The 9,920-nt window shown below is 42.7% G+C and overlaps 1 protein-coding gene across 1 annotated transcript; it reads right to left on the bottom strand.

The window, feature by feature from the left end:
* Positions 1–274: 274 nt before the first annotated feature.
* On the bottom strand, positions 275–9,727 carry scinlb (scinderin like b). Its single transcript, XM_085930411.1, has 17 exons — positions 9,590–9,727; positions 7,915–8,102; positions 6,941–7,095; positions 5,181–5,342; positions 4,885–5,034; positions 4,273–4,359; positions 4,057–4,189; positions 3,812–3,900; positions 3,504–3,719; positions 3,148–3,269; positions 2,982–3,072; positions 2,361–2,531; positions 2,116–2,290; positions 1,682–1,797; positions 1,530–1,607; positions 1,372–1,432; positions 275–950 (listed from the first exon to the last, which is right to left on the bottom strand). Exons 2-17 carry the CDS (start codon positions 8,093–8,095, stop codon positions 787–789), a joined length of 2,151 nt encoding a protein of 716 aa, XP_085786537.1. The 5' UTR covers positions 8,096–8,102; positions 9,590–9,727; the 3' UTR covers positions 275–786.
* Positions 9,728–9,920: the final 193 nt, after the last annotated feature.

Raw genomic sequence — 9,920 nt, 5'->3', positions numbered from 1 at the left:
GTCACATCAGGGGCCAGTATAAGACAAAGACAAATGGAAATGCATAAGATGCAGTAATGTTGTTTTTCCACAGAGAATAAAAAGGTGTAATGTCAGTCTACATCTGTTGCTGCACCATTTATGTTTAAATATCCACTGCTTAGATAATTAAGACATTTCATCACATTATAGTCAACTACCAAAGAAAATCTTTAGTCGTTCAGCTAACTAGTGGACACCAGTACATTCTGTTTTCCTTGGAAAAAGGTTGAATTAATAAGGTGTGGGCTTCTGATTTTCGCCATACACTTACATGTGTTTTAACTCAAGAGTTTTATTTTCAAGCCACCCATGAGAGTATTTCATGGACACAGTGCATGCATATACTTTGACACGTTTCACAGCAGGATAAAAATGCAGCATGCAACTTCTAGTAAGCGCAACAATCCGGTATGAACAAAAGTGTGGAAACAATGGATTGAAGGGTGTGTATGGTGATAAAAAAAAAAAACATGTTGATATTAACTAGGTGCACACACTGTCTAAAATTATTTTGCATAGCATAAAGGTGTGTTTTTTTTAACAAGAAAATGTGGTAAAATGAGGATGACTCATTGTTGAATGCAAAAATAAAAATAAAAATCCAATTGTTAAAAGAAAAAAGAAAGCATCATTTTCTAAAAAGCACTACTCCCAGCCTTTAAATCTGATTACATCTTTGCTTTTGGCACTTAGGGATTAGAGGTAACACAACCAAAATGGCAACTGGAGCTAAATAAGTGCAAAGTTGGCGAAAGACTTTGGTGTTCAGAACAGGCGAGCGCGGATTCTGTCCAAGGGATCCGTCTCCCACATCTTGGGGTCCCAGGCGTGGAACCAGCCGGTGAAAATTGGCGGCTCCGCTCCCTGTTTGATGGTGGTGATGGGCAGCCCCTTGCGGCCGGATGGGTCTGAATCCAGATATTCCCTTGCTGGAGGAGATGGATGGAAAAAATAGGCATTAAAAACAAACTAACATCATTTTCATTTGTCCTCCTTGGCATACAGTAAGGAGGGGAAATCAGCAGAGCATTTACGTCTCTCTCTCCACTTACGGGGCAAGACTGAAAAATAGCATTTTTGAAAGCCTTCAATCCCCGAGGGAGGGAGGGAGGGAGGGAGCACTCCGATAATAAGCAAACATCTATAAAGGATAGCTCTGCTTGGACTCGGGAAGAAAAAATATTGGACAATAGTGTCTGCCACACTCCAGAGACACAATGTTGACTTCTCTTGACAAGTGCGCTCATAGACATTGTTGGCCTCCAGCAAAAGTGCAAAAGGGCCATCGACATTTGCCGCTCAAAAGGACATCATATGAGAATAAAGGCAAGATGGCTTTGTACAACCAACCTAATTTGGGAGCTCCAGTCCTTTCCTGTGCGTTAGCTTCATTGCCAATCCAAAGGAAGAGCTGCGTGGAACACACAAACAATGGATGTCATCAATCTATACCATTCAGGGCACAAATGAGAATTCACCAAACCCAACAAAAACAGTGGCCATCTTACTTGGGTCCAAGTATCTAGAATCATGACATCATCCGTGGCCAGGTCAGACTGAGTGAAATCTCCCGGAACTTCTTCAACCTGCAAGAAGGCCGTGGTTATGCGTAGTGTCCAACCGCTAAAGCGCAATTCATTCATATCACGATGTCACGTACAGTGAGTCGTCCGGTTTTGTTGGAGCAGCCGAACAGGCGCGGTGGCTTGATCATGTTCTGCAGAGTCTTGGACGTCTGGTATTCCTTTTTGCCACCCAGAGCGGTCCAGAATGCAGCTGAGAAGAAGAAGAATTGGTATCAATTTAGCACTTTTATTGTTCTGGTTGAATTAGCACTGTTATACAGTCACAAGCTACGTTTTTGGGTGGAATCCACAAAGATCAAATCTATCGATGTTATTTACTTAAAAACTCACCATGTCTAATAAAAGGTGCTGGCAATTTTGCATGGGGCCCAAGCAACTATAGTGAAATGAGGGGCGGGGCTTTATTTAGTCAGCCTTTGCTGCTATCTTGTGGTGTCTATAGGTAATTGTTAAGTAATAGTATATATTTTTTTTCTATATTGTGGATGGATTAATAGAGGACACCCACCTGGCTCTTTTCCCTCGGCAACATGACTGGCGCTTCCTCCGAGGAAGCCCACCACGTGCTTGGCGGCTTCCATCTCGTTGTCGCTGGCACCCACGCCTCGCCACACAAACAGACCGCTTGGTGACTTCAGCACAAACACGTCATTGGTGTTCAGCTTGGAAGCGGAAACATCAACCTGAGGGAAGAAATAAAGACCGGTGAGAAGTGGGAGACTTTTCGGTGGGTTGAATAAAAGCGCTCGTCACCTCCACGGCCCGGTTAGCGTGGGAGGTGCTCTGGCGGATGTGGAAGAGGCGAGTGCTGCCAGATTGGGTCTGTCCACCTTTACGTGATGTTCCTCCACTGTGGATGATCATGGGTTTGCCCTGGAACAGGCTCATCAGGTGAGGGGGCTCCTGGCCCTGAGTCACTCTCACCTGTAGAACACAATAACACTTATTGTAACAGTATTCAGTAATCAAGGCTAAATTCTAAAAAAAAACAATCCTTTTACAGCAATTATCAAGTTTAAAAATAAAAAAAAATGTTGAATGGATTTATTCACGGATAATATTTAACTTTCAGTATTTCTAATCAGTAATCCATCCATTTATCAGAAATCAGACATGTAGTTACAGGGACACGTTAGAATTGATAGAATAGCGCCCTCTGTTGGCCATTTAAAGGTGGTGTATTTTTTATGAAGAAAGTTGCAGTTGACAAAAGTCAAGCTCTCACCTTTACAATTTCTAGCAAAATATGGTTTTTGAGTTCACAATTAACCTTGGCGGCAATTTACACTATCTATTCCTGATTGTACGACTACCGGAAGGTGGTTAAGTAGAAAAGTGATAAAAAGACGTTGGTGTCTGTCGACAAGCTCTAACCTGAACTGGTGATCCGCCCAGTGAGTCATCCAACTTCACGGTGAGAAACGCTGAAGCAGTCAGTTCATCCTGTGTCGCCTTCAGCCCTTGCCTGACAAAGTCACGTAGACATATTCAAAATACGTTTGAGGAGTTTAGCCGTAAGTCAAACAACAATAACACACACCAAGTGTAAATCAGTTGTCCTCTATTGTAGGTGTAGAGGATGATGTAACAGTCGCCACCATAGAAGTGGCCGTACGATGCAGGATCTACAGGAACCATTTCCCCATTCTCCGCACGCCAAATCTAAAAGAGACCAGATACATTTCTGATCAAATCTGGAAGTCAGTAGGAAAGTAGAAGTTTGCTCAACAACTGGTTGTCATGAATGTAGCATTGAAACTATTTGCTGTAGATATTGCTGATTGGAAAGAATTAAAGTGAAGGGGTTCCAGAATGGACCCTTGGGGCACACCTGTGGTGATTGGGGACACCTAGGAGGTGAATGAATCAAGTCGAAAGGTACCATTAAAGTTTTACCTGGAACTTGCCCTTGCCATCGTCGACCATGCCATGCTGAGCTGCCATGGCTTTATTGGAGTGCAGGGTGGACGCGTCAAAGGGCACCTGATCCACTTTAGCAATGCGGCCAATAGTGTAAGCCTGACTCGGCCCGGTGGTCTCGTCTTTGTCCTTCCAGTCACTGAAGAATTGCTTGAACAGGATGGTTTCGGCTCCTGCGGGAAGTACTTGCAGCTGCAAGTAGCATCAAGAAATTGTTTTTTTTTTGGGGGGGGGGGGGGGCCTGATATGCGGTTCGACTACAGAAGATCATCTCCAAAATGTACCTGGCACTTGTTGCTGTATCCTTTGTCTTTAATGAACTTCTGGCCTGCAGACATGGCGGCTTTGCGCTCTAACACGTTGGCCTTTGGACCTGATTGAAGGCAATGATAGGCAGTTGAGACGAACTTATATCCGGTCCATTCACCGGACACTTCATTAGGTACACTTGCACAAATCCGATTCAATAAAAAGAGTTGAATTAACCTAAACATTCGTTTAGTTCTATGAATTTGGATGACTTGATTACCTTTCCAAACAAATATGTTCTTGTCCACTCCGTTATCAAGAATGTAACACTCGTCGGATGACAACATGGCCTGTTTGAAGGGGCTAGATGCGGCCACCACAGTCACCTTCATGGAACCCGATGCATCGGAGATCTGAAAAGCAAAAGGACATTTCAAATACAATAATAGCTGTGATCACAATTTGCAGAACACAAAAAGTTGTCATCCTTTCTCACCATGTAGAGGGCGCCCTTCGTCCTATTGGAGACATCCACCTTATCATCAGGAGTGCTTGGTGCAATGGCAGGTTTGGGTCCCAGCACCTTTAACAAAGTCAACCATTGAAATGCGCAGCCGTTTTATATTTTTTTTATGGACCACTTGCCAAATAATTACAAGCCCACTGTAATTTATCATTAAGACTACTTTGCTAGGGTTTTTTTAGACTTTCATGTCTGTACAAATCTATTTTTGGATAAAGAAATAAAGAAGACATTAAATAAAATGGAACCCCCTTGTACACTGAATATGGCAAAAATAATGACAGAATTTCTAGAGGGCCTGTTGCTTCTCTAAACAAAAAGACCAAAAGAAAATCTAGGGCTCTTGTATCCTCTCATTAGTCTTCTGCGTCCTCCCTTCAAGTGTTTAGAGAGTTGGCCCCGATTTGGCCTACTAGCAGCTCATTACAAACGACAGCATTGTGCATGTTTGTTCCCACGCTGCCTATCTCGTTGGACGTGACACGCATCATCACTACAGCTTACAGCTTCGGCTCACAGGAGACCGAGCACCTTTGGGCTCAAACATCAAGTCTGTGGCTGCGAGGCTGAGAAAATGAATTGCACCTCTGTGATGGCCTGCGGCTCTTGGCCCTCGTCCACCATGTGCAGCTTGGCTCGGCCGTTCCTCTCGTTGTCTCGGATGTGGATGGCCATGTGGGAGGCCTTCAGCCTCTCGTAGCGGTTGCACTCGCTGCCGCACCACTGGTAGATTTCCTGGTGATAAACAACATTGATCGGTCATGTGACAGACATCTGAGGTGGGTGGAAGTACTAGAAAAATGTGACCATTGAAGATAAACGTTTTCCTGTGTGTTTTATAAATGATCTTGAGAGCATAGCCATCCAAACCAAGGGCTCACCTTTCCCAGATCAATAATGAAGCAGTCCCCCTTGTTGAAGCTAGCCCAGGTCATCTCCACCTCGGTGGCTCTGATGGCCCTGCGACCTTTGACGTGGAGCAGTCGTTTCACGTTGGCGTCGTTGGTCACCACGTGTTGAAAACCGGACGCCACACCACCTTTCTGTGAGAACATGGGTCGATTGTTAGTCATGTTCATTTCCATATGGCATTTCTTGTCAGAGTACTTCCCTGACACTAAATACTAATTTCCTATTAAATGGGGCTTTGGCGCCATCTTGTGGCATTTGAGGGTATTACAGACATACCACAAAATTCACCTTTGCTCTCAAATTGGATCTGCTCCTTCTCCTTGCTCTGCTCCTTCCAAATTTAGTTGCGCTTTGAACTAAGTGAGTTGAGGAGTTTCATTTAGATAAAAGGAGTAGTTTACCGCCCATCATCTTGTGGCATTTTTGAGCTGTGACAAAATGAATTTGACAATGAGGGTGTGGATGGATAGTTTAGGGATTAACTAAACCATACATGGCAGGGTTGAAGGTTTGTTTCACAAGTCGGATGATTTCACAAGTTCACAACTGAGAAGGGTTTGAACTTTACACAGCAATGTGGACAAGTCAAGGACCAAGACAGCCGCCAGATAAAAAAGACATTGACTGCATAACTGTCAATTATCATATCGTGTCAAGGAGTTGGACCTTCGTTGTACCTTGGAAGTGGAAGTGTCCCGTAAAGTGCCGTCCTTTGAGAAGCCGTCAAAGCAAAACAAATGAAACTTTCAAGTCATGCAAATGGAATTACAGCATATGGCCAAGACATAATGCTCATTAGTGGGAGGATGGAGACAAATGAAGGAGTTCTTGTGACAAACAACATTTCTTCTTGTGGAACAAAGTACCAGTATGCCGCCGACAGGGTCTGGCCACAATCTGGAGGAGTGGCTTCAAAATGGAGACCACATTCAGACTTCTCAAGAGCCGCTCTGTAAAATTTTCCATGGCAACAATGTGTCCTGTGTTTGTTCTGATGGAAAGATTGCTTCCTGAAAGACTTGCCAAAACTATGAGGGGACTTGAAGTTCTAGCAATGAAAATAGAAAAACTAAAAAAAAAAAACATATACAATAGCTGTAATAAAATATAAGGCGTAATAAAACAAAGATTATATGACGTAAGTTTAGGAAGAATATTTTACGTTTTAAATAAGTAAACAGCACCATGCGGCTTTTTGTAAATTCGCTTATATGGATTTGCATATGTTAAACAAATATCATTACTTTATTATATAACATCATGTCCCACTGTGCTTTTGATCAAAGTCCTTGCAGAAAGAAAAGAATGTTCAGCGGGATAATTACAACCAGACTAAATTAGAGGTGGTTTCGGCTTTAAGGCAACAACTCAAAACAGATGGGCAGCGAATAAGATGGACGCTGACACGCCCTGGCATGGAAATTCTGAAAAGGCAAATTTGTCGGTGAACTTCAGACTCATCTGCGACAAAGTGCACCTGGGGCTGACAATCATTAAACCACGGTCATGAGTCAAAGCCATTTCCATTGAGGTTACCCTTTTACAAAGTGCCGTTTAAAATCCAAGCGTGGCTCAGTTGTCATGGCAACAGCATGGTAGAATAGAAGAAGCTGCTCTCATTTCCAAACAAGTTCTTCAATCAAATTCATCCTCAACTCAAATGATTTATTATGGCTCGATAACTAGCTATTGGGTCAGTTCAACTAAAAGATGTGTGAAATATCTGCACCTTGTATGTGATGCCCGTCTTGAAGTAGCCGAGGAAGGTGTTGGATTCGCTGCCCTGTATCTCCCGGAACTGCACCGGCTTGCCACCCAGGCAGTCGTCCAGCTGAGTGGCGAAGATGGCCGCGGCGCCGCTCTCGTCCTGCGAGCATGCCTCGCCTGGAAGCGAGTCACATTGTTAAAATGGCAAACGTCGATAATTTGTCATTATTATTGATGCCACAAGATGGCGGCAAAGCATTTTTCTGCAATTAGACAAGGTTATGGCCTGACTAAATTGAACGTCTTCAGTTTTTGGGCTTTTTTTTATTTTGGCTTTTGGTCTGAAAAAAAGGATCTGAGCATTGAGTGAAAATATGGCTCTTGTGAGTCAGGCACGGAGACACTGACTCACTTCAACCACAGATGCTGGAAGCATCAAACTTAATGAAACGCAATATTCCAGATCCCTAAAATCCATGCGAGACGGAGTCAGCATTTTTTTTCCGCTCTTATATAAGTACAACAATTGAATCAGAACTTTTTGTTCTATTACTCAATTTTACATTATATAATTCTACTGTTTTGGCAACAGAGTCTAATATGTTGGTTGCAGAGATCCATCTGTCTGCCGGCAAACGAGTACGGGCTGGTTCTTGTCCTCCAGCGTATTCCCGAAGTGACTCGTACTGATTTTACCAAGATTTAAAGAGCATGAGAAAAGCTCACCAGATGTCACCCACATGACACAATGGTTTGAATGTGAAGAAAACTGAGCCTAAGACCACAAAAAAGAAGGAAGTGCGGATTGTCACAAACAGCTGCAAGTTTTTGAGTTGCGCAGCTATATAGCGCTTGCGCTACGTGTTTCAGCGGTGACGCTGGCAGACTCAGGAGCCACATGTGTTATGTAATATTCCAGACGCACAGGAAGCTATACTACGCTGAGAAACTGAAATTAGTTCCTGGGCGCTGTGCTATAGCCCATCCTGGTCTTACCGAGCCACATGTGGATGCTGTATGAGGGGGCAGATGTGGTGAAAAGCAACAAGTAAGCATCTCCGCTGTAGAAGTTTCCATGCAAAGCCTTCGGAATGGGCTTCAGGTCCAATTTCTCGATGCGCCACACTTGCAGGCCAGGCTGCTTTCCTGCGGTTGTAAACTCCTTATGGGACACCATGATGGCTCTAAAAGGGAAGGGTGGAGGGGGGGCACAAAGAAGGATGTTAAATGAACGATTTTGCAATGCAAAATTGGGCTGTGGCCATTTAAGGATTACAAAAAAACGATTTTCAAATGAAAAGATTTCTGAGGTTTTATGTTTTTTTTTCTTATTCACGAAACATCTTCATGAAAATTAAACTTTCCCAAGCAAGCATGACAAGCATTTAATTTGGCACGTTCTACTTTTGGATAATCCATCCACCACGCACATACAGGCACAGTAGAGAAACTGTAATCCGTCATGATGCCAAAGATACAAAATCTCTCAGATTATTTATTCCCCCACCACGTTTACACGAGAGCCAGATTACAAATGATTTTGAGGCAGTAGCATTATTACTGAAGATTTCTTTTTCAAACATCCTCACATACAAACTCTTGCACTTTTGGGAACAAACTCTTACTTGCATTTAGAAAGAACATTTCGAGCAGTTGTGATGGTAAGGCACTCACTAATGTGTCTAAAGCGTATGTGGGTGGTTTTATTGCACAGATCGGGTTACTGATGCAGTAAAACGCTTGGTAGAGTAGCTGGAACAGGGCTGATCGATGCAGTCTGAAACAAACACTCAACTTGGCTTTGAGACGACTGCATTAAAACATCATTATTAAAGTGCACCAGCCATTTCATCATGTGTAGCTGCATTTAGACAACTAAAACTACAAAAAGAAATAAAGAAAATTATGGGAACAATGTAAAATCTTACTATTTTATATGTCATGCAGTGACATGTTAGGAATGTGTTATTGATTTGTATTTTACATACACATTATAACTGCTCCAAGGCCAGGTTACTAAATGCTAATTTGTGGCCACAACATAGGTATACGAAATAGTTATTGGTGGTTTAGAAATTATTTTATTGAACAACTAGGCATGTCCACCCAAGTGGAACAGAACACACCTCACATTTTCTTTCTAGAAAAGGTGCCCTTCATTTGAGTTCCTAGCTATCCAAAGAGTACAGAACATTATCGGGCAAAATTGAGCATTTCGTGCGTTAAACTCTCACTACAATTTCAATTTTTGCCCCCTCTTGTCATGTCTTTGGGCTCCGTACACTACCAATGCACAATAATGGATATTTAGTAAATCAGTTCTCGTGATATTGTGTTCACGGATGACAACAGCGACGTCATTGTTGTCGCTTAGATTCCAATCAAGATTTTCACAGTACTTTACGAGACCAACAAGACTCTGCAACATTGGAGCTTTTAATTACCATGGACGAACTGGTCCTATATTACGTAACGTCGCTCCTTGGATTAACACACCCTTTGAGTCTTTTTAAATCTACTCAAAGATTTAAAAGTAAAAGATTCAAAGAATATATTCTTACAATAGTTTTATGTGGGGGGAAAAAAACGATCGGATACTTTGCAATGGGTGAAGCAGAGGAAAAAGAAAACAATGGCATAGAAATAAAGTTACAAATCACAGAATACTTACATTTATCTGTGATGATGGGTGGAAGAAGAGAAGTGTTGTCGGTGGAGGCTGCAGATGTGGGAGTGATCCGATTTCGGACGCGCAAGCGTGTGTATGTGTGTGGAAGTGCCAAGGGGGAGGAAGAATGAGAAGCGACGGAGGTTGTCTGTCGGGAAATACGACGCTCTGATTGGTTGACAGCAGCAAGCCAAAACAAATAAACATCCAGATGCTCTTCTTTATACAACACACACCCAGCTTGTATTCCATTAATTTATCGATGGCAGATGATGGCGACTTCCTGCTCTTTTCCGGATATAAAATGTGTTCTAACAGGGAGGGTACATAGTTC

Source organism: Syngnathus leptorhynchus, chromosome 14 (assembly GCF_054491065.1).
Source record: "Syngnathus leptorhynchus isolate UIUO chromosome 14, UIUO_Slep, whole genome shotgun sequence".
Taxonomy (NCBI): Eukaryota; Metazoa; Chordata; class Actinopteri; order Syngnathiformes; family Syngnathidae; genus Syngnathus; species Syngnathus leptorhynchus.
The sequence above is the reverse complement of the archived record's forward strand: the minus strand, read 5'-3'. Positions and strand labels throughout refer to the sequence as shown.